This window comes from Meriones unguiculatus, chromosome 2 (assembly GCF_030254825.1).
Source record: "Meriones unguiculatus strain TT.TT164.6M chromosome 2, Bangor_MerUng_6.1, whole genome shotgun sequence".
In the NCBI taxonomy this organism is placed as follows: Eukaryota; Metazoa; Chordata; class Mammalia; order Rodentia; family Muridae; genus Meriones; species Meriones unguiculatus.
The window spans coordinates 100,815,001-100,840,512 of record NC_083350.1 but is presented as its reverse complement, the minus strand read 5'-3'; the positions used below and the strand labels follow the sequence as shown (position 1 = coordinate 100,840,512).

At 42.0% G+C, this 25,512-nt stretch overlaps 1 protein-coding gene across 1 annotated transcript in view; it reads left to right on the top strand.

The window, feature by feature from the left end:
• The window catches only part of Cfap54 (cilia and flagella associated protein 54), a 339,812-nt gene that overhangs the window by 218,665 nt on the left and 95,635 nt on the right, over nucleotides 1–25,512 (top strand). The window contains exons 53-60 of the mRNA XM_060377920.1: nucleotides 2,148–2,227; nucleotides 4,760–4,929; nucleotides 15,483–15,585; nucleotides 16,292–16,439; nucleotides 17,159–17,316; nucleotides 17,460–17,636; nucleotides 17,721–17,847; nucleotides 24,616–24,771. Coding sequence (XP_060233903.1) covers nucleotides 2,148–2,227; nucleotides 4,760–4,929; nucleotides 15,483–15,585; nucleotides 16,292–16,439; nucleotides 17,159–17,316; nucleotides 17,460–17,636; nucleotides 17,721–17,847; nucleotides 24,616–24,771 — 1,119 coding nt within the window. The remainder of the gene's footprint in view (nucleotides 1–2,147; nucleotides 2,228–4,759; nucleotides 4,930–15,482; nucleotides 15,586–16,291; nucleotides 16,440–17,158; nucleotides 17,317–17,459; nucleotides 17,637–17,720; nucleotides 17,848–24,615; nucleotides 24,772–25,512) is intronic.

Here is a 25,512-nt window from a genome sequence, read left to right as displayed (position 1 = left end):
AGCGATTAGGTCATGGGGCTTTGACCTCATTTCTGAATTAACCTATTGATGGATTCATAATTTGATGGTATTATTGAGAAACAGTGGAAATATTGAGAGGTAGGACCTAGTTGGAGGAAGTGGGCTTCTGAGGTTGTGACTTGTGAGGGTGCACCATGTACCTGGACCCCCTTCTCTGCTTCCTGGCTGCTAGGATGTTAGTGCACCCTCTACCATTTGCCCAGTCCTGCCATAGCCTCCGTGGCTGCAGTGATGGGAACTCTGTCTTCTACCACATGCTCTGTCCTGCCATAGGATCACAGCCTCCAGGGGCTGAAGCCTCTGAAACCATAAGCCACCAATGTCTTTCTTACTTTAAAGTATATTCCTTAGGTACTTTGTCATGGTCATGAAAATTGACTAAGACACTAGAGATGATTGGGATGTTTCAGAAGCACTATGGCAGCAAACTTCCGGGCATGTCTGTGAGGGTTCTGGATTAGGTTAACTGAGGTTAACGGCCTTGAATGTGGATGGTAGCATTATATGGGACAGGATCCTGGACAGAATAAACAGGGGAAAGGGAGCTGAATGGTAGCATCTGTCTCCCTCTACTTTCTGACTGTGGATGTACCATGACCAGCAGGACTGTCTCCCATCCAACTATAAACTGAAATGAACCCTCCTTCCCTTAGTCGCTTCTTGCCAGGTGCTTACATCACAACAAGGAGAAAAGGAATTAACAATAGTCATGGTCCTTTTTATTCTTGTCTCTCAGTTGTCATGTATCTTCATTCACTATGATTGTACTTATATCTGTGTTTTAATTATAACTGAAGATGTTAAGATCATGTCTCCTTGGAGTTTTCGCACAGGCACTCAGTTCTCCTCACAGGACTCCATTCCTGGACCACCACCGGGGAGAAGCAGTTTTGTCCAGACTTCCCCTTACTCTCTTGGATCCTACCCAGCTGTTAAGCTCCATGAATTGTTGGTTGGTTACATCATTACTTTGACACTTTCTTAGGGCACAATTTGTCATTGCAATCATCTATTAAGGGATAAGTCTGAAGTCAGCTCAGAACTTGTTCTGAGCTCTGGGGTACTCCTGACTTTCTCTCCCCGCCCCCAACACTTCCCCACACTGCAGCCAGCCCAGTTTAGCCTGTGCATCTGGTCAACCCCGTCAGCCTCTTCTAGGCCTTTTACTGTAACCTACATTGTTCTTGAGCATGTCATCAGGATCAAACTTCTCTACGCCCAGCCTCAGCTGAAATTGTTACGCTGATTTGTCCTTTTGCTCTATGGCTTAGCAAGCTTTCCCAGAGACTATATAAGACATTTAAAAAAATTATTTTTCCATGGAGTAGGTTCTGAGAGCTCCTTGTATTCTCATGCCAGAAGTTTCTCTCTCTCTCTCTCTCTCTCTCTCTCTCTCTCTCTCTCTCTCTCTCTCTCTCTCTCTCCTTTCTCTCTCTCTCTGAGAAAGAGACCCATAAATTGACCCATAAGACCAGAGCCTTCTGTTTTAGGAGAATAGCAAGGAGGTTGGGATTGGAGGAAAAGAGGAAGTCAGTACCGAGTCCCATTTGATTCTAAAATCATTCTTTCCACTTGTAAAATGTATAGGTAGATAATGTTTCTGGAACAATGTATACTCAGGTGACTTGTGCTTACCCAGCTGGCTGACTGACACAGGCAAAGACTTTTTTCTAAATCCCTCTCAAGAATGAGGGCAGACTTTAGGCCATAGAGAGATACTCACCTTGACTAGGCTTGCTCCCCTCAGCTGGGCTTCTACAGCAAGGGCTTCTGCATATTAACAGAGCTAACGCTTCCAACTTTTGTTTGTTCGCTTGCTTATTTCAAGTTTTAGAAGTGCTTAGAGGAGCCACGATGTTATATCAGAAATTAGTAATCCAAGTAACATCATTCAGCATGCAAAGGATCTTTTCAGAGTTATCTGACTTGTTCCAAGAGTCAGCATTAGCCTTCAAAGGCATATTTAGGGAATGTTTGATATACATATGCATTTCTAATATTCATTGTTGGTTTTCTTTAATTAAATTTATTTATGTGTCCCCTGAATGATGGATTTTAACAACTGCAAGTACTATTTAAACTAACCATTGATCCTTGACCTTTCTAAAAATTTCTTGTCTTTTTAGAGTTGACTCCAAGAGATAGTGAAAGCTCACATGCTCAGCCTTGGAGATTTAGAGAAGAGTACACTCTTAGCGTGATCAAGGTAGGTCTAAACATTTCATCTTTTCTTGAAATCATGGTAAATCATCAAAATGCTCAGTAGAAAACAAGCATTTTGCATGGTGGTTAAATTTCACATCTCTACATTGTAGGTATTAATAATTTTTTACTACACTGTGTTTCATAAAAAATCCTAAGGCTTAGGCAATATGTGAAGTTTACTAATGTCATTCAAATAATAAAATATAGATCTGGGAATAGGATCTTTTATAGAATATTTCTTTTTTCAATTAAAGGGTCCATGCTTTTAATTATTATACTAAACTACTATGGTAGTCCTTACTTTGTATGCACAAAGTTTTAGAGATCTGTTTCTTTCATTCTTTCTTTTTTTGTATTTTGAGACTATAATATAATACACCATTTCCCCCTTTCCTCTGTTCTTTCCAAATCCTCTCATACACACTGCCACCTTTCTCTCTTTCAAGTTCATGGCCTCTTTTTGTTTTTTTTTTCCAATTGGTGTTACATATATATGTGTATGAATATATAATCCTAAATATATAAGTGCAACCTGATCAAACTGTATAATATTACTTGTATGTCAAGTTTTCAGAGCTAAATCTTTGGTATTGGATTGTGTGTGCTTTTCCCCAAGGAAGACAATTTTTCCCACTCTCAGCATTCCTTAGTTGCCTATAGTTCTCTGCATTGAGATGAAGCCTCATGGGAGTTCTCCTTTTTACTAGCCTTTCTAACGATACTGTCCTTCTTTGGGTTTTATTTAGGCTGATACACTGATAAGATTTCATGAACGTAGCTTCCCTGACACAATCTTTTAGTACCTTTCCTGGTCGTCCTCTGCTTCTTAAAGTCATTTTTGCCCCTCTTCATGCCCCCTGGATCTTGAGTCCACAAGTTGTGCTGTAGGCTTTTCATTTCAGACTTGCCTCCACAACTCTGCATTTTGATTGGGTTGCAGTTTCCTGTGATGGTCTCTGCCTACCACAGGGAGAAGTTTCCTTGATATGGAATGAAAGCCATACTAATATGTTCATACTCACAGATATTTAGAATATAGTTAAGGGTTATTATTCTGGTTTAGTAAAGTGACAGTTATAGGTTCTCCTTCAAGATCCATGACTACTAGACTTGGGTCTCCAGTACCACACATGACTTCTCTCTTGCTGAACCTGTCTTCAGCCCAATTAAAGAGCTGCTGGTTAGCACCAAGGTATGTGTGCCATTACTGTACACTTAGGGTGATCCCACCATGCTGTCTGTTGTGGTTCATAAACAGCTGGGTAGGCTATTGGTTGCAGTCTTACTTTGGAAGTTTTCATGGTACCTTCTTATAGTCCTGTGAGAACTAGTCCTCAGAGAGGAGGACTACCTGGGAAATGCATGGTGAGACCTGTTGTTTGAAAGACTGTCTTCTTCCATACTCTGTTTACTATTGATTGTCTATTACAGAATTTCATTACCTCCACATTACCAATTAGGCAGTCAGAATTTAACTTGGAACACAGGCTGCCTTCATATGTATTCTGTCTGCTAACTTTCCCATTTGCTAACCTTTACTTGTAACTCCAAAAAGCACACTCCCGACACCCACGCTTTTATGATCACTTGTGGACATACTCAGTGTGTCAAAAGATTTTAATCACAGAAAATTTGAACATAATAAAAAGATATAGCCGGCATGTACTCACAACCATGCCGAACAAGGCTCTGCTTTGACATCTTGTTTCCTTCCTCCCTCAGACTGCCAGGTGGCCCTTCTCTATGTCTCCGGTCTGTCAGTACAGGCTGAGTGACCCCTACCAGAAGCTTCAGCTTCTGGGGGATTTTATAATATTTGCATAGGCTTCCCTGCTTGAGCCTCCCTTGTCCAGACATCCAAATGTTTCAGTATCTGAAGCTGTTGGAGTGCTGTATCAGGGCTTAAAATAATTCAGCTTCAGATCATTTTGCATTGGTAATCCCCAACCTGTGCTATACTGCCCCCCCGCCCATGTTTCTGTCATTGATGATTTAAAATGTCCTTCATGCAGAATGCTAAAATGCTGCCTAGTATTTGGAATGTGCCTTACAGAGAAAGGAGTTAGACCATAAAGATGCCATTCAGTCATGAACTATAGTTCTTTTATCTGTGAGTTCAGGGTTAATGAAGCAATGTGTGTAGAATCGTATACCCTTAAGTATAAACACACATTACAACAAGGTAAAGTCCTGATAAGCACATGGCAAGAGGCTCCCAGACACATCTGCTTGTATTGTCCCCAAGAGGCAGTGTTCTAGTGTTCACTAGTCAATGGCAGCCTCACAGAACTTTAGAGAACCACCATGAGCGGAGAGGTACAGCAGCGCTATTGCCAAGTCTACATCTGCTACCCTCCTCTCCTTTCTGTGCCTCTTCTCTATTAATTAGGTGTCAATGTCCTTCTGTGTTTCCCAAAACACACACACACACACACACACACACACACACACACACACACACCAGTGGTATTCGTCAATGGTGGGACTTTTATTTCTGAGCTTGTGTCACTGGGCACTGTTCTTTTTTCTTTAGTCACTTTTACTGACTGAGGCTGAGGACAGGCTCAACTGCCTGGTGGCTGATGCAGAGCAAGAATGTCACAAGCCCCTCTGTCAGTGCAGTGTTGGGGACCTGGAGATCATGGTGGAGGCCAGGATGCACCTGGCATCAATTGCCCTGCAGAGATACCGGCCAGCATACAGGTGAGTCTCCTAGAAGAAGGGGCGACTCCTCCACACCTCACCCTCTCCTCTCATGCCCTCATCCCCTCACCTCCTCTTCACTCTATTTCCCTCATCCCCCCACTCTCCTCACTTTCCTACTCTCCTCACCCCCTCACTTTGAAAGTCCCAGTGCTCTGTCATTTGGTGGCAGTGGTAAATGAGGTGGTTATCCTCATTTGTTGAATATTCACATTTTATGTAAGTTTTAGAAAGTACTAGATCCATTGGGGGTGTGCTTGATTTTAATTATTCATGGGATTTTAAAATTCATTTTATATACAACACATCAGTTTTCTACAAAGAAATTCCTTTATTAAGCACACACGATAGGGTGTTTAATGTCATGTATAAAATGAACAAATTAACAATGCTTGACTTTTGATTAATTTATTTTTTTAAGATAGAAATTCAGTTTTTACAGTTTTTTTCACATAAAGCCTTTGGGTTTTTTTTTTTTTTTCCTTAAGTACCAAATAACAATATGAAAAGGAGAGATGGGAGAGATGGTTCAGCAGTTACAAGTACTCCTCCAGAACTCTCGGATGGGGTGACCATAACCCAGCTCTGGGGGATTCAGTGCCCTCTTCTGGCCTCTCCAGGCATCTTCAGCCACTGCCATATATGTCACACACAGGCACACACGCACCCACACACGCACACTTGCTCATGCTTGCGCACAGACACCCAAGCAATAAAATAAAAGCAAGAGAAAGAAGATCTGTTTTTCAAAAGTAGCATCATCGAACTGTGCTATGTTGAACTGTCTGGACACTGTTGAGGGCTGACTGTCCGAGAGGCTGATTATGTGAATGTGCATAGTTGTGTTGGCACTTTCATTCATCTTGGCCATTGGTTCTGTCATTAGCTATTTCACTGTGACACTCTGATCTGGAGACTGATGGTCCAAAGGCCCCTGTATGCACATGCTCTTAGCCACGTATGCAATGGCGCTAGCACGGCCTCTCTTCACCATCGCAGAAACCCTGCCAGTGTGCTCTCATGCCACCTCATGCCACCGGTGAAAGACACATCCATCTCATGAGGTCCTCAGACACATCCCATGGAGGTTTGCTTAATGGCACACATACCTGTAGTATTCGCCGGAAATAGATTTGAGCACCATGCCTGGCACTATTCTGGCCTCTTGGGATAGGGCAGCAGCACGAAGGCCACATGGATAATCTGTGCAGGGTGTGTAACAGCACTGATGAAAGGCCTGTGGTCAGAAAGTGTGTCTCCTAACAGGTGATGAGCAGGCTGCTAACACACCTTCAGCGTAGTAAGAAAGTCAGTTGCATACTTAGGACCGCGAGGACTGTCAGGGGTAGGGGAGGCGGGCGGGAGAAGAAGGGGAGTTATTTTAAGATCCTGCATTTGAGGTTTAATGCAGTCGGCTGGCAGACTCTTTGTTGCGCACCCAAAGCTCTGGATTTAATTTGCATCATTTAAAGAGATAAATAAATAGATAATGCTTACGTGGTTGTAACAGAGTATGGGTTGATTTTTGTGCTCACTACTGATGGCTTCCAGGTCCCACCACTTCCCTTCTTCTACCCAGTACCTCTTTGAGCAGAGTCATCAGATACTCTTGCCACTTTGGTGATAGTGGGATGTTTAGATGCATGACCTGTGTACAGGAACCCTAACCCAAATACTACCACCCGACAAGCACCACAGAACAAATGAGATCCATTCCTTGTTCTTTCAAGATATATTAAGGCTTTCCAGGAGCCTACTGTGTTCTCACTAGAAGGCCTAGTGATGTGCTCAGCAATTCACACCTTGGCTTATGCGTGTGTTGTCTATGGATTTTATTCCATATACACAGACACAGAATGAAGGGTATTTCTCCAGTTTCTAAACAGTTGTGAGCACCCACCAGCTCTCTGTGGAGCAGTGGTTCTCAGGGCATGGTTGGCACTGTCTGAGACCTAATGAGGTGGGGTCTGGAGACAGAGGTATTTCTATGTTAGACCTGAGACATGACTACCAGATTCACTGTATTGTGCACTGATGCCACAAAGCCTGTAAAACCTCTGACCCCTCAGCCTGAACAAGGAAGTGGGAACAAACTATGACATTATAGTCTTTAATTGCACATGAGCAATATTGAAGGAAACACAAAAGCCATCTGGGGCCTGGATAGGGGGTGAGAGTACATTCTGCCAAGCCCGATTACCTAAGTTCATTCCCTAGGACCCACGTCATAGAAGGAAGAACACACACACACACACACACACACACACACACACACACACACACAAAGAAAGAGAGGGGGAAGGAGAAGGAGGGAGAGAGGGAAAGACAGACAGATACACACACACAGAAACAGACAGACAGAGACACCAAGATGGGAACATACATACACACACACACACACACACACATACACACACATGCACGCACGCACGCACACGCAGAGAGAGAGAGAGAGAGAGAGAGAGAGAGAGAGAGAGAGAGAGAGAGATTAAAGCCAGCTGCACTTACCAACGCTCTTGATGAGGAAGAGGGAGTGGCGTGTGGAATCACAGCCTCCAGTACAGACTTTCCAGGCGGGTGGGCTCTTCGGTGGGCCATTTGTCTGGATGTTTCTGCAGTGCACTAGTGCTGATGGATGTCTTGAGGAGAAACACACGGGTGATGGAATTGAGAGTTGAACAAGATGCTCTTTTCGTGGAAGACCATCTTTATTTGAAAAACAACTGACAGACTGTAGCTGTTCGAGTTCGGATATTTGGCAGACATTTTCTTGTAAAAACGATCATGCTGCTTCTAGGAGAAGATCTGTTAGTGTCTGCTGCCTAAGATAAAAATCTGAGTTCGCCTAAGAATGTCTGAATTCTGGAGACTCTGTATTTGTCGTAGGAAGCTGAAGATTTGGTGCTATGAGTGACACTAGTCACAAAATAGTGTTTAATTACATAAGTATTTCAATAACTGACATGTTTACATAAGTCATTTTCCAGATGACAGGTGCTCAGTTCTTCAAAATCTCCATGAACATGGCAGACCAAAAGGTTTTAGTGTAGGAAGACTTTCTTAGTATGTGGTACAAGATTCTATATGGCTACAAACGTGTAAGGAGGACTCCTCGGAGCTTGCTGCTCAGCGAGACCCATGTTCAGTGAGAGAACTTGTCTCAATTCAGTTAAAAGAAGAGCAACAGAGAGACACATGACATAGAACTTTGGCCTCTACATGTATGTGCACACATATGCATGCATATCTGCATACACAAATGTATACTCATAAACATACACTACACACATGTGTGTGCGCACACACACACCAGAATAAAAGGAAAGCTTTTCCTGGTTTGAGGTTTAATGTTCTTCCTTTACTTTCGTCAAAATAATAAGGCACAGCAGGCTAACGTACAAGCAGGAGCAGAAGTGAGTTTTTCTTTCCTAGGAAAGACAGTAAATGAAGCCATGGTAGTCTCTGTGGTCATGTTTTGGAAAATACTTCTCTTTTTTGTATACAGTGTATTATTTCTGTTAATGTGTAACGACTTATTTTATCTTAAAACAAATTCAACTAAATAACTCAATTTCTGATAGGGTAAATGTTGATGCCCTCCTTAGAGGGCCCCAATAATTTTACAGATACTAATGGTTTTTAGGGGCGGACAACAGTGTTGTGATCAAGCTTGAGCTACGGCAGTTTATAGTGATAATATATTTACAGCCATCTTTATGCTGTACTTGGTTGGTAGCTATTGAAAATTTATTAGTTATAGGCTTATGCTTGACTGTTACTACTAATCACAAATTACTTCCCCTGCCAAAGGCTGAAGGATGAAGAAGCTTTTAGTATATGATTTCTAGTAGTGTCCTTTTCCTCAAACCACGTCTCGGAAAGCAACAGCAATCCTAGGACACACATGCACACACCCACACACACATGCTTGCATGCACACACACCTTTTTTGGTCATTACCTTCATTCTTTACTTGTTCTTCCATATTCTTTTCTCTTTTGGTATAAAGGATGTGAGTGATAACTGCTCCCTTCCCCTTTAATAAGAAAGTAATGAGAATGAAAAATTGCAAGATGTCTGGAAAAGGGGTCAAAAGGAGCTTTAACTTGAAGACGAGGCAGATACATGGTAGATGTATGGCAAGGCTGTGCAATGTGTGAGAACACTCCTATTTTAAACGTGTGACTGTGCTGTGGCCCCTGGGACAAAACCTGCAGAAATGTTGGTGCTGTTGCCTCTTTGGAAGGTTTGAACTGCACCTCCTTCCCCCCCCACGAGCTTCTGCTAATGCATGCTGGACAGTCCCTTTTCCAAATGATGCCTGACATTTCCTGATACTTCTAATAAAATTATGTGTCAAGGAAATGAAAAGCGCCTTCCCTGGGGTGACGGGTAGAGTGAGCTGCATGGATTTCATGAGGAAAAACTGACTTTTTTTTTTTTTTGTCATGAATGCTAATAAGAAATAAATGGAATCAAAGCTTCCCATACTGCGCTTCTCCTTCTGGGCTCTTTGAGAGTACCATAGTTTTTATGTTGTCTAAGCAAATGTTTGCTCCTATTTCCCTTTGTATTTAATTCACATTCAAGCCTTTTGATTTTATGACAAAAATGAAACCTCTTGGGATTTGAGACTTTGGTATGGGTCATATTTCTGGACTGCTCTGTCTAGTGCAGTTGGTGGATGGAGAGAAGAGGGAGGACTAGAAATTTTCCATTGTGCAGTTGCTGTTGCTTGGCTGCTTGGTCCTGGAGTCTGTGTCTTAGAAGGGTAACCTTCGGCGGCCTATGCTAACAAGGTCTCTCAGTGGCGGCCTGAGTGGTAGATGTCCCCTGCAGGTTCCTGTGTTTGAGCACTTGGTGTCTAGTTAGTGAGGGTGGCGTTGGGGGTGGCAGTGTGTGTGTGTGTGTGTGTGTGTTATGGAGCCTTTAGGAGGTGGAGTCTTGCTGGAGGAAAGGTGTCACTGGAAGTGGGCTTTGAAGTTTTAAATCCTGGTTGATCTCCTTGTTTACTACATGCAGATGTACTTGTGATCAGCCAGCTTTCCGTTCCTGCTGCAATGCTTGCCCCCCCCTTGCTATGCTTTCCCTCTATGATAGACTGACTGTAACCCTCTGCACTGTAAGCCAAGAGAAAGCCCGTAAGCCAAGGTATTTTTATCACAGCAAGAGGAAAGTCACCAACATAGCCTACTTTGAGAGACAATGAGCATTAGATGGGGCAACAAGGGTAGAGTCCTAACGCTGGCATTGGTGGCTTTGTGAGAAACAGGCTGAAGCAGGTATAGGTTTGCTCTGTCATGCCATGTGATACTCTGTTATAATGCAGCAGGAACTCCTCACCAATCAATGACTCCCGCCTCTAGAGCAAAGGTTCTCAACCTTCCTAATGCTGCAACCCTTTAATACAGTTCCTTGTGTTGTGCTGACCCCCAGCCGTATAATTACTCTCTTGCTACTTCATAACTAGTTTTGCTACTGTTACAAGTGCTAGTGTAAAATCTGATGTGCAGGATATCTGACCCCTGTGAAAGGGTCTTTGTCCCACAGGCTGAGAGCCGCTGCTCTAGAACAGCAAACTAAGTCTCTTTTCCGCTGCAAGTATTTTGTTACAGCAACAGGAAAAAGCAAAACTAAGCAACCACACGGTAGCAAGTGGGCCATGACATACTGGTTTGTCCCATGCTTTAAACAGTTTGTTCTCAATGTGCCAAACCTTATGAGTCACTTCTCCTCAAATCAGAACCCAAGCTTTGGAGTTGGAAAAAGCCGTGGAATGGGAACCCCTTTCTTCTTCCAGGGTGATGTGATTGTGAAGCACCCGACCATGAAGCTCTCCAGAAGCACCCAGGGTGCCCTGAGAATGGGTAACCTCGCTCAAGGGGCTGCCACATAGCTGCACATGGACTGAGGCCCTGTCAGGCTCCCTGTTGTTTTAAACAGAAAGCGGTAACACTAATCCTAAACAACACCTTAGAAAAGAGTCTTCAGAAGTTGTGGGTGTTTTAATGGCCCAGAAAACCCTTGGGAGTTTAATATTCAGTAATTGCTGAAAGATTGAAAAGCTGCTTAACAGTTTAGTAAAATAAAACAATACAATAAAATCAACTTGGTCTTTACTACTTCTCTTGCCAAATCAATAAGCTAATGATGCCAATAGCTGGCATGTGTTTGCTAAGCACAACACACTGCAGTTGAATGCCGGGTCCTAGGTGTGGGGGGGTGTTGTTTGCTGCTGTATCTCTGCCTCCTAGATGTCTTCCTGGCACAAAACAGAAACCCAGCATGTATTTCTGAACAAACGAATCCTAATTTAATCATCAAAATTATTCATTTTGATGTGGTTGGAACTGTTATCATCATTCTCATCTTATAAAGAGATTGATAATTGCATTTCCCAAGATCATACAGCTAAAACATGACACAGGTGGGCCTTGAACTCTTTCCCCCTGTGTACAGATTCCTGAAAATTAGGCTATACAAGATGAATTTAAAAGCTTTCATTAACAACAGAAGAAAACATAATTAAATAGTTGAAGCTCTGGAAGCTTATCAAATTAGAATCGAGTTCATAGAAAAATGTCAACTGATTTAATCTGTAAAATATTTTAATTTCTCTGTGTGTGAGAAATGCTTGTAACCAGAGCCAGGGAGGTAGCTGTTGCTTAGCAGAAAAGCTCCAGCCTGGAGTCTGCAAGGCCTGGGTGTAACCCTTAGCACTAGAAAATAAAACAGGCTTGTAGCTACAAACTGTACTTATAATAAATGGGTCATTCCGTTTTTACTTGTGACCACTGGAAAACTTGGGCTAGAAGATACTTCTGCAAAAAGGTGCAATTCAATTCTATACATTGTTTTTTGTTTGTTTGTTTGTTTTTTGTTTTCTTTAATAGGAAACTGTAACCAGTCCATAAAACCCAAGAAAACCTTCACCGCATTGTAAAAGTAAAGCAACGCCTTTGGTTCCACTGTCCATCAGATGATTCCGTCAGATAGTTCCTGACAGTTGCTCCCGTGGGTGTGAGTGTTTTGCCTGTGTGCATTTGTGAGCAGTGTGTATATGCAGAGGCCAAAAGAGGGCATCATGTCCTCTGGAACTAGACATGAGTGGTTGTGAGTGCTGGGTACTGGAACAGGGTCCTTTGCAAGAAAGGCAAGGACTCTTCATCTACAGTCTCTTCTCACAATTTCTCATCGAAAGGATCTATAAATACACAAAAAGTACAATAGTCTTAGCAAAGTACTAAAGACTAAGCTTAATAATTAGGGTTGGGGAAATATATTGTCAAACGGCACCTGTAGGTGAAGATGGATGATGTGAGTACATCCCTCACTCCCAGCAGGGGATAGCAGAGGAAGAAGGAACAGCTTAACTCAGAAGGTTCATCAACCAAACTCCTGTCTGGGTGCCCCAAGGATGTTTCTAAAGAAATAACATAGCTAATGAGAGAGAAATTTTTATAAACCTGGGGAAGGAAGGAATTATTTTGCTAAAATGGCTGCAGTGGACATGGCAGTGGGCTGTACAAATAATAATATGTTTATAACTGAATGCAAGTGTTGGGAAGTCTGATGGACTATAAAGGCAGCACTTAATAACGAGCTAGGGATGTTACATAAGAGATAGCAACCAAGCAGGTATGGAAGAAAAAGTACAATTAAAGCACTAAATTCTTCCCCTTTCATATTTTGTTTCATTTTTTCCCTTTGACAAATTGAGAAATTATGTTTTAAAAGTTGAATTAATACAGAAGTATGTTTTGAAATCATTAAAAATCTGCTGTTAAATTCTAAACCAGGATATGCATTTTTTTTCACATTAGTATGGAGGGTCAAAGAAAAATTTTACTGTAACAAAGACACAAAACAATGGAAAAGGAGAAGAGGCAGTTATAAACAGTTACAAAATAATAGAAGAAAATCACATATTATGTGGCTGGTAAGATGCCCTAGCCAGTGAAGATACTCACTGTGAAAGCTTGACAATTTAAGTTTAATCCCAGAACCCACATAAAGGCAGGAGAGCACAGACTCTACAGAGTTGACTTCTAAACTGCACATGCATGCCATGGCCCATGTGTGCGCCCACATCCTCCTCATCATCAAAAGTATAGTCTGATACAAATGTACAAGTGTAGAGACTACATGTTTCCGTTAGCATTGCTTTTTTTGCAGCAGACAGACTCCCAGCTTGAAGCAGCTTAAACAAAAAAGGCAACTTTCTTATTGACTTAGCAGAGCAGGGAAGGGAAGAGGTAAGGACTGGGCTGGGGCCTCCATGAGACACGGGTGCTTCCCGAATGCCAAGTCCAGTCCATCTCTTTCAGCCCATGTGCCAGATTTATTTGATCCATTTTGCTTCTTCCTATGCCTGCTCTTGGACCCAGGCATCTTGGTTGATGAGCTAGGAGCATGGGACAACATGAAAGCCCCCACAAAGAACTGAGAAGAGAAGGAACAGGGGAAGGTTCACCATGGTTTTCTTAGGAGAACTGAAGTATGTCATTCAAAGTAACAAATACGAACTACATAGCATAGCCCACATAGCAAAAACAGGCAAGCCATTTCTATAAATAGGATGACCAAAGTGAAAACATCAGCTATGATATTAATATTCTGAGTAGAATGCAAGAGAAAAACATTGGCTGGACCAAGAGGGCCTTTGATATTGATGACAAGTGTAGTCAACAGTGACACTGACAGTAATAGTCATAAGACTATGACATGACCAATGATACCAAACTGATTAGGACAAAGAGGGAGGGAGAAGGAAAGAGGGGGAGAGGGAGTGAGAGAGAAAAAGGGAGAGGGATAAAGATTGCATCACGGCATTGTGGCTACAAGTTCAGAGACCTGTTGTCTGGATTTTCTGATTCTGTCCTTTCATAGCTGTGTGTGTTTGTGTTTGTGTTTGTGTGTGTATGTGTGTGTGTGTGTGTGTGAGAGAGAGAGACAGACAGACAGACAGGCAGACTTTGAACAACTTAATATTTTTCTGTGTGTATTTCCTCCCCGTAACTTGAGTCAGTAATATCCCCCACCTTAAACTAGTAGCATGTGTGTAGGGCACAGTAAATGACTTAATTCATAAAAGTAACACAGTATGGCAGCTGACAGGTGGTAGATGCCAGTCATGTGTTTTTTTTAAGATGTAAATTATGGGAAGAAGAGGAACATTCTCCCTGCACGGTTAGTGCTAAAACAACCCTTTCTGTCTATAATGCAACATATTTGCCAAACAAGAATTTCTTAAAGTACAGTCTGGAAATTGAGCCTCTATAATACACACTCTGAGAACCTATGGACAAGAGTTGGCTTTCTTATGAGCATCGGTGAACACAGAAAGGAGACAGCTGTGTGCTAGACTAGAATTCCTGGGAAGCAACCCAAAGGAGGCAAGATGCTGACCTGAGTCTAGGGAAGCCTCTGGGATCATCCATTCCAGTCACATCTTGGTCTAGCAGTTGTCAGTGACAGCACGAGTAATTAGAGAGTATGGCTCCTTGCACTGCTGCACACTGGGCTGGGAAGGATGAAGCAGAGCCAGAATGGGCAGTGTCTCCAGGATCACAGTGCAGCTGGGAGTGACAGGGGAGCAGGCCTTCTCCAAGGATTTTAGTGCTGTAGGTCTCTTAGGCAATATTCAGTGAAACAAAACAGCTTGTGCATGCATTATTCTGGGTGAAAGAGGGTTAGAGAAAACTTTGGGGAGTGGGAAGGTATTCCCAGGGTGGGTGTGCATCATTGGCTGAGGGCTTAAGGTACTGGCTTAAGGCTTAAGGTTTGCATGGATAGGCATTTCGGGTGCTACACTACATGACTGCCTCTGAGAATCGTGGAGGTGGGGGTCACTGCATGTGCTGGGGCACACAGGCCCAGAACAGGGAGGAGGTGGTTCTTTCTTTGGCCAGTCTCAAGATTGAGATTTTCAAGGTTTGGACACATCTTGATCTCACTCTGGCTCCATGCTGGTTTCCCCGGGTGGCACAGTCCATGTGCTCTACAGGAGAGGAACTAGGAACCTCCCTTGGTCCTCTATCCTGGAGGTAGTGATGGCTTGGCAATGGGGTAGAGGGATGAGGAGGTCTTGGACAGTGACCATAAGTTGTGGGTCACACTGACAGACTTGATGGATTGAACAGTATGTATTGATGAGTCGGAGAGCAAAGGTGATAACTGAGGACTTGGAGTAGAATCAGTTTGGCTGCAGGAGGCAAAAGTGGGGGTTTTGCCTTTGATCTGTTTTATATCATGGAAGCATTCATTATTTATTCTCTAATCCATTTCTCTTTATCACAAAAAGGACTACAGGTTTTTAAAAATTGTGCCTCAGTGATTGTACTTGTGGGTTTAGAATTCTATATGCTTTTTAAGTGGCGTGAACATAGGAGAGGACTTGTGTGCTACAGTTATAGGGACACATAAAAGAGACAGACACCTGGGCACCTTTCGAGGGTGGCCGCGGGTGTTGAAGTTTTTACAGGAAGTAGAGAGTTGTGAAATAACAGGCAAAACTGTCACTAGTAACAGTCAAAACCCTCCCTCTGTTTTAGTGCCGCCATACTGTATTCCACACTGAAGCTTCTCCGGGATTCGAAGATTTTTAAAAAGAAAACGCTTGACTACGCAGACAGCCCCTCCTCTCTAGGATCCTCTGTATGTATGGGCTTAACATCCTGACAGAGAATGGCATAGTAGGCAATGGCTTAGCAATGTGGATGATGAAAAGCGGGAAAGTTGACGCAACAGTGACATAGAAATCAATGGGTCTGTGTTGAAGTCTCATTTATGCTCTTTATTGAGAGAGACCTGTTAATTTGATGACGTGGAAACTGCTGATAATATAATTAAAAGACAAAACAAAACAAAAAATATGCAGTGCTGCAAAACTGTTTTTATTAATGAAAATTTTTATTTTATGTGTAAGAGTGTTTTGTTTGCTTCTAAGTGCACCGTGTGTGCGGTGCCAGTGGAAGGCAGATGATGTCACTGGATCCCGCCAGGGAAGATGTTATAGGTGACTATGAGCTGCCATGTGGGTGCTGGGCACCAAACCCACATCATCTACTAGAGCAACTCTCTAGTTTCAGGCAAAGCTACTTAGAGTAGAAGTGTAGAGAGAAAAGATAGGCTGAAACACGGTCTAAAAACGCGAACAGAGGATTGCAGAACACCCGGTGATGTCGCTCGTTCCTTTTGAATACATCTTATGGCTTCTAGGCTGTTCAAGAATAGCTTCTTAACTTAAAACATGGTACTGTGACATGCTCTTGGGCGCTTCTCCCAGCTCATGCTGACCCCTAGACTACAATGATGACATCATCCAATGAGAAGGTAACCTCATCATTTTAACTTTGTGTAGACCACAGAAAATAAAGATGATGGCGAGTTTTTAGACCCAACTTCCCTGAACTCCCGGGAATATTTCAACATTCACCTTTGGCTGAAGTGCCGCTTGATGCTCGTGACTGCATTTGTTGGACAGATTCGTGGTATCGGAATCATGAAAGGTACTTAATTAATGTTTTCGGTTTGGCTAATTCGACATAGGGGATGGGGCTTTATAGGGGTATGTCTACATTTCCAGTTTGCTCTCTTTCTAGAATTTAAAAATAGTGATTCCTCCAAGTCCTCTGTACCAGAGCAAGTTGCACATATGGTACTGATTTAACAACGACAATAATAATAATAAAGCCAAGGAGATTTCAAAATACATTTGCCCAGGTCTCAGGAAGGTGTCTAAGCATGGAGCTGACAAGCCACTGACATAGGGTTCCAATGCTGACCTCCCTTGTCAAGTGTTCGTCCATTCAGTCTGCTGTGGCTCTGGACTTCCCCTTCCTGTCTGGAAGAAGGAGATAACTTACCTGTTGGGCTCATGGTCAGACTGAAGGAGATGGAAGTTACAGCCTCAGGGAACAGGTTGGCATGTGTAAACAGTAGCCCCCGCAGTGAGTGACAACTGTCTAGTTGTGTAACTACCTATTTGCAAGTCTCGGTCTGCTTTCCAAATCAGACCCCCTCATGCAACAACATTACTCTTATAGCATTTGATGAAACTAAAGTACTTTGACTAAAATATAACACTGTTCCCTCAAGTCCCCCATGTTTTGTGTAATCTATGTGCTTTCCTTTTTAATGTCCAACTCTTTGATCCCTGGGGACACTATACACATACCCTTTCTTGCTTTCTCATGCATCTTAATGAGATTACACTTGTGCGCATTAGAGAATGACATGACAGACCGCCTGAGCCTTATCCATGAAGTGTTCAAGGAGGCAAAAGATGCAGACGACCCAGAGCTCCAGGCTGAATTCCTGATGCAAGCTGTGATCCTGGGCCTTCAGGAAAAGCACTTAAAGGCAGACATCATAAGGAACCTTCAGGTAAAGGAGCCAGTGTATGTAGGGGAAATCACAGTTGGATCAAAAGGAGGGACTTCTCAACGTTAACACATGTGTGCCTGGCACTACAGCTGCAGCTCATCAATGAACTAGGAAACACAAATGGAATCCTCTTCTCTCAATAGGAAATCATCCATTTGCTGGAAGGGAATGAGTTCGTTTCTCCTCGGTCCTGGTTAACCCTGGCAAGAAGCTTCGTTCTAATGGATGACTTAACAAAAGCTGAGAAATTCAAGCAAGACTCTTCCCAAGAGGACAAGTTAATTTACTTGAATCAAGCTCACAGAATTCTTATTGCACAGGTAGGGATGTTGTCGATGGCCATGCATTCTGCCATTTTTTCCTCTCCTTCCCTCACCATACTGAGTCTAGTGTTTCTTTCCTAGATGCTAACTTTTGGAGAGACAATTGAATTCCCTCTCTCAGATACTGACTATGCGAATCCATCACAGCCTTTGAAAAATATCTACCTCCCTCATATCATGTTACTGGCCAAAATAAAACTGAGAATTGGTAAGACCATTTAAACAACTACCTTCCTAGAGTAACTGACAGGAATTTTTAACTGATTTTCAAGTAGGCTATCATCACTTGAACGGTCAGTATTATGAGTGCTCAGGCTCCAAATGCTTCAATAGGTTTTTTTGGTCACTTAGCATATGTTAAACTCTGTGGAATATGGCTGCTTTGCATGTACATATCAAGTTATGAGGTTGATTACAGTAGTTATATTATGTGGAATGGTTTGCTTTTGAACTATTGCATTTTGTCCAGCTATTCAATCATTTGTAACAAGACTATTTTCACACTCTACTTTATTTTAAAAAAAAAGATCATAGAAATACAAGGTATGAGTGAATTCCTAAATAATACAACACTTTTTTCCCTCAAAATTACAACTAGTTTTTTTCTTTCTTTTTTTATTAGTTACAGTTTATTCACTTTGTATCTCCCCTGTACCTCCTCCTTCCTCCCCTTCCAGTCCCACCTTCCCTCTTCCCCACCCAGTCCACTCCCCCACCCCACTGATAGGGAAGGTCCTCCTCCCCTCCCCTCTGATCCTAGTCTATCAGGTCTCATCAGGAGTGGCTGCATTGTCTTCTTCTGTTGTCTGGCAAGGCTGCTCCCCGCTCAGGGGGAGGTGATCAAAGAACAGGCCAATCAGTTCCTGTCAGAGACAGACCCTGTCCCCATTACTATGGAGCCTACTTGGATACTGAACGGTCATAGGCTACCTCTGTACAGGGTGAAGGCCGTCTCCATGAGTGGTCCTTGGCTGGAGTATCAGTTTCAGAAAAGAACCCCTGTGCCCAAACTTTTTGGATCTGTTGCTGTCCTTGTGGAGCTCCTGTCCTCTCCAGGTTTTACTATCTCCCACTTCTTTCATAAGATTCCCTGCACTCTGCCCAAAGTTTGGCTATGAGTCTCAGCATCTACCTCGATACCCTGCAGGGTAGAGCCTTTCAGAGGCCCTCTAGTGGTAGGCTCCTGTCCTGTTCCCTGTTTTCTCCCTCCTCTGATATCCATCCTCTTTGCCTTTCTGAATGTGGATTGAGCACTTAGCCAGAGTCTCCTTCCTGATTAGCTTCCTTAGGTGAACAGATTTTAGTAGGTTTATCCTATATTATATGTCTAATAGCCACTTATGAGTGAGTCTATAACCTGTGTGTCTTTCTGCTTCTGGGATACCTCACTCAGGATGATCTTTTCCAGTTCTCGCCATTTACCTACAAATTTCATGATTTCCTTGTATTTTTTTTTGCTGAGTAGTATTCCACTGTGTAGATGTAACCACAATTTCTGTATCTATTCCTCAACTGAGGGGCATCTGGGCTGTTTCCAGCTTCTGGATATTACAAATAAAGCTGCTACAAACATGGTTGAGCACATGCCCTTGTATACTTGAGTCTCTTTTGGATATATGCCTAGGAGTGGTATAACTGGATCTTGAGGAAGTGCTATTCCTAATTGTCTGAGAAAGTGCCGGGTTGATTTCCAAAGTGGTTGTATAAGTTTACATTCCCACCAGCAATGGAGGAGGGTTCCCCTTTCTCCACATCCTCTCCAGCATGTGTTGTCACTTGAGTTATTCATCTTAGTCATTCTGATGGGTGTATGGTGAAATCTCAGGATAGTTTTGATTTGCATTTTTCTGATGACTAAGGACGTTGAACATTTCTTTAAGTGTTTCTCTGCCATTCGATTTATTCCTCTATTGAGAATTCTCTGTTTAGCTCTGTACCCCATATTTAAGAATTGGATTACTTGATTTGTTGCTGTTTAACTTCTTGAGTTCTTTATATATACTGGATATTAACCCTCTGTCAGATATAGGGTTGGTGATCAAATTGAAAAAGATTTTAGAGAGGAATATAGAATGGTGTGTTATGTCTTCTGGTTATTACTGATGTTGTTAAGTACCTATATTTCTAAAAATGATGCCCATGGGGGAAAAAAAACACTATCTTAATGTGTTGATAATAATGTCATGCTTTTCCTCTAAGCTCTAATATCTTGTTTGTAACATTTTAAACAATAAATCTGTGTACTGTGAATGTAGGGATTGTCAAATTCTTTGTATTTTTATGAAACAAGGTGTCTTAAAGGCATATTTCTTGTTTCACTATGAGGCATGTTAGGTAATGGACCTTCTGCTAAGGACACTTTGAACGCCAGGTGCCATGGTTGTCTTGGGCAGTGTAAAAAAAAAAAGTCCATAGATGAACCACTTTCTGCAGGAGGCCCTTTGGAAAGGCTTTGTAAGCAGCCTGTATTCTGCTATCCTGTGACTTACTCTTATGTCAGAGGATCAGCTTCTCTCCCTAAAGCCCAGCATCTTGGCCTTGCTCTGACTGTCAGGTGGTGTCTGCTTCCCAGGGTCCTGGCTTCAGAGGTTCCTCCCTTCTGTCACATATCATCTACACTCTGACTACTGAGATCACCTTTCCTTTTTGATAGTCAGTATGTTAATATGTTTAAATCATTACTAGTAAAAAAACCAAACAGACATACAAAGCAATTGCCTATGCTTGAGTACCTTGTATTCTCCTGATGCCTGGGTTTTGAAAGAATAGATTCCACTCCCTATGTTCTTCCTTGACTCCCTTTAGCTTCTTGTCCAAATTTATTCTGGATTTAGATGAGCGAAATCACTGTTGATTGACGAAGTGCTCCTTTCCAATCTTGTGTGCCTGGGCCACTCAGTATCCCATAGTGTCTACGTCACCTGCATCTTCTTGGCACTCAGCTCACTCAACTTGTAGATCCCCAGACACTGTGTCCTCTAACTTTCCTTCTCTTTCTCTGGCTTCTTAAGTCTTCTATTTTCATAGATCATCCGTTAAATTGACATTCTCCACTTACTATTCTTGTGATGTGATCCGGGCTGTGTCAGGAGGAGTTGGTTCCCCACCCCCCATGATTTCTTCTTCTATCTCTTAGAGACAATCTATCTCTAATTCATATTGGCTGGCAATAGACATCCTACCAATGGATAAATTCTGGTGCCTTTCTGTTCCTTGTCTTCCCATCAGTCTCTTGCTTCCTAGTCTCTGTTCTGCTCTGTGGTTGTTGATTGAATCCCATGCCCCATGCCCCTTGCTTTCCCCAACCGAAATCTCTGAAGCCTTGTTTTCCACAAATACCTTTTCTTCACCATGACATACTGTCTCAACACGGCATAAGCATTTTGGGGTGTGGTCTTTTCTCTGGGGTTTGATATATTTTTATTATATACTTTTATAATACTATTCTATTATTCCCACTCTCAGTGTTTCAAATGAGAGCTGTCGTGTTGGTCTAACTTTTACTTTCCTTTGGCAAGAAACCTGTTCTTCCTTTCCTAAAACTTGTTAGATTTCTTCTTTCATCTCTGTAGTTCAGGAAACCCACAAACACATGTCTGGGTATGTGTTCCCCCTTTCTCTGTGTAGAAATCAGTTGAGCTATTGGCATCTTCAAGCAAGTTTCTTTCTATCTGGGAAAGATTGCTTCTTGCTTAATTATTACCCACTTATTTCTCCCGTTCTTTCTTTGGGGCTGGATACCTATGTGAAAATCTTGAGTGCTGTGTAATTTTCCCTCATTTCAGAACCAAGACTATTATAGCTCACTTGCCCTAAGTTACCCTAGGCTAGGTAGTTTGTAAATAGTAGAAATCTATTGCTCTTTTTTCTAGATAGTCAAGAGTCCAAAGTCAAGATTTAACATCTGGCGAGAGCACATCTGCATCACATGCTGGCCCCTTCAATTGGTCTTTATGTCGTGGAAGGGACAAGCTGGCTCTTTCATGCTGTTCTGTGGCACACCAAGCTTATTCACAAGATCTCAGCTTTCAAAACCATCAGGCAAAGTTTTCCTTCTCTATGTAGATACCATCATTGTTGGGGAAGGAATTTCAACATATAAATGGAAGAGAACATAAACATCTAAAGAACAGTTATGGCAGTCTCCTTATAGAAGATTAAATAAGAAACATTCCTATCTCAGTGTTGGGATCATAATAAACACTATAGGTGTTGATAATATTTGGCTTTGTCCATACAGTCTATTATCTTTCCTTTGTCGTTCTAGTATCTTTATAACTTATGATGTAAGCTTAATCTAATTGGTCTTCTTAATAAATAATATTTTTGACATTGGCCACCCTCTCAAAATTAGCTGGTAACTTGTTTTTCTATATAGGCTCATATGTATGCATGCATGTGTGTATATATGTATGTGTTATGTGTGTATGTATATGTGCATATGTATGTATGTGTGTATGTACGTATGCATGTATGTATGCATATGTTATTCAATTTCTCTGTCCTCAATTTCACTCATGTTATCTCTTCTCATTACTACTACATATGGTGTTCCTCTTGATGGTTGCTGTGTTCTATTTTCCTGGGGCAGTCTTTGCCTGCTTACTTTTCTTCAGGTCTAGCTGTGACAGTCTGCCAGTGCTGGTTAGAAGAACAAGTTTTGCTTGTGTGGCTTGGCTTTGTGTCAACTTTTAAAGAGTCTCAGTTCAGTCTCCAAAGTAAATAACAAAGACCAGCCAGCATTTTTGAGCTCAGAAGTTCAGAGGTTTCAGTCCATTGTCAGATAATTCTTGGGAAATCCAGATGGCGGCCAGCCACAGCTACCCTTCTCTGGAACTCACTGACATACTTTCTGGCTCTCCTCACAGTACCATCTCTGATCTTTGACACAAGCCTTACTGACTCTCTTTCTCAGGTTCTTGTTTACTCAGAGGACAGACACCTGATAGTATCTGTCTCTGCTGTTACCTGACACTTTCTAGAACCTTCTTTCCTCCTGTACCAGTAGCTGCTCAGCCACGAGAATCAGTAGTAGGACTAGACTGACAAAAGCAGGCCAACAAGCATATTGTCAAGATACCATCTCCCCAGAATCTCCCCCTTATCTCTCTTGGCCTCAAATCTATTCTCAATGCTCACCATTAGCACACGAGCGTCACTACACAGATCATTCTACCCTATAAGCGTCCTCACCAGTGGAGCTGATACAACTAGCCTTTCAGTCTTTACAGCTCAGTCAGTGACCACACTCAAGCCATTTTCTCCCTGCATGTTTAGCCCCGCCCCATTCACTTATTATTTGAGTTCTGCGTGAGCTCAAAGCACAGACTGTGTAAAATCAAATCTACTCTCGGCTTTTCAGACTTAATAATCTTGAAGATCTGTCACCAGTCAATGACAATACTGTTGCTTCTTTGCAGATGCATTTGAAGCTGAACAGCTTGCTTCCTACTATATTATATTAAATACAGCTCTTAAAAACAAAAGCACAGTGCCTTTCTGTCACAACAGTGTCAGTTGCACAACAGTTTTTTTTTTTTTTCAGAGTTGGTGTTTACAGGGAAAAAGAACATTTCAATGTTATGAAGCACAAAGGCATCTGCCACTAGTTTTTTCAACATTTCTCCTTATGGTATAGATTGCATCAAAGGAATTCGGCTACTTGCTCTTTTTAATCCTTTGTGATAGCCTCTGATGGGAAATAGCATGTTGAGATTATATTTATGAAACTGAAGTATTATGATTATTATCCACAGAGCTAGATAACCATGCGGTCTGAAAGCCTTCTGAGGCCTTTCCAAGATCCAGACAGACCAGATTTCTGTTTTGCTTGCAGTGTCTTACAGTTTCTTTTCCTGTGACCAGTCATGTGTTATTGTAACTACTTGTCTTGCTATTTATATTCTTGGTTAATCAATATTCCGATGACCTCACTCTTAAGATACTGTGTTGTAGTTTGGGGTGTGGGTGATGGGGCCAGGCTGCTTTTAGGTTCAAATCATGGCCATGTGACCTTGGGCAAGTTGCTTATAGCTTTGAGACATTGCTCTGCCTTCTGTCAAATGAGCATAATAACATAATTATGTTGTCCACTCACTGTAGTGAGCCACAGGGGCAGTTCATGTGTAGTCCATGAGATGGTACTTCGCATGCAGGGAAACGTTTAACAAGTCTTAGCTCTTATTATTCTTTTCTTTCACTTCATAGCTGGTATTCAAACATGCAGGAGATATTTTTTGACAAATGTCAGTATTTGATGCTGTATAGAACAATATTTCATAGCTGAGCGGTGACAGTATGCACCTTTAATCCCAGCACTTGGGAGGGAAAGGCAGGCTTATCTATGAGTTTGAGGCAAGCCTGCTCTACAGAGTGAGTTCAATGGCAGCCAGGGCTACACAGAGAAACCCTGTCTCAAAAAAACTAAATAAATAAATGAGTAAATAAATACATAAGAATGTTTCTTTCATTCAGTAATCTTTCTATGCATTAAAGATGAGAGCTCCCAAATAGCCATCTACCTCTTGTCTATAAAAGAGCTCTCTTATCTGGTTATGATGACATACTATCACATGAGGAGTAACCAGTGCATTTAATAGACATAAAATATTACCTATTAATATATGCAAATATATCAATAGCAAACAATATACAACTTCCAGATAATTCTATTAACAGCCTCATCTTAAGAGCATGGAGGTTGTTTTATAAGCACTATGAAAAGGTGAGAACTGGAAAGACTTGGAGGCCATTGTTGATTTTAAAAATAAGATAACACATTGGAGTTTTATCAAAGATCAAATTCCAGTTGTAGTTCACTGACATATTGTCTGGTGTGGCTCTTTCAAACGTTCTTGGCTGCCTGAGACTCTGAAGCCTTAGAGCACAGTTGGGAGGGAGGTCCATAGACACAGTGGCTTGCCCTGAACACCGAAGACTTTGTTGTTTTGCCTCCGCCCAACTGTTTTGCGTTTAGGACACACATTGGCCAAGCAGGTGCATCGCAGGAGCAAAAAGAAGGACTTCACTAAGTGGCTGCCAACCCTTCACATCTTTGAGATGGCCTTGACGCTCTGCAAGGGGACAGCATCAGAGGAATACGAGGTGGAGGCTGAAATTCTGTTTCAGAAAGGTAAGCTGTACTTGGCATCAGACTGTGATGAAGGTTGTAGAACTGCGACATCATTAATAAGCAACTTCTCGACTGTCAAAACTACAGGTTGTTAAAAAGGCTTGGCAATCACAAGACACATCGATACTCTCTGTAAATCTCAGTTTCTGGTAAAAGCCTCTCATTAAGTTATAACTGAAACAAAAAGTTACTACTAATTGATGTACCCATATAAAGTTTTATGTTTGGTTTAAAAAAAATGTTAGCATCAGCTACTTCACCACATATTATGTGGCTGGAGAAATATCTCAGTTGTCAGAGCATGTAATGCTCTTGCCGAGGACCTGAATCCAGTTCCCAGCATGCATGGTAGGAGGAGTTACTACCTGAACAACTCCAGCTTCATAGTTTCCAACAAGTTCTTCTGGCCTCAGTGGGGACCTTCACTCATGCTCACATATATCCTTCCCTCCCATACATACATAATTTAAAAATTAATGTTAGAGAGATGACTCAGCATTTAAGGTCACTGACTTCTCCAGAGCACCCAGGCTTGATTCCTAGCACAAACATAGCTGTAACCTCAATTCCAGGGGATCTAATTAACTCTCCTGGCCTCCGCAGGTACCAGGTACCCACTGATACACAGCGCTACATGCAGGCAAAATCATCTGTTCACATAAAGGAAAATATTAAGAAATTAAAAACAAATCCCTTAAAACACATACTTACTAAATTATAACTAATAAAACAAACTGCAAT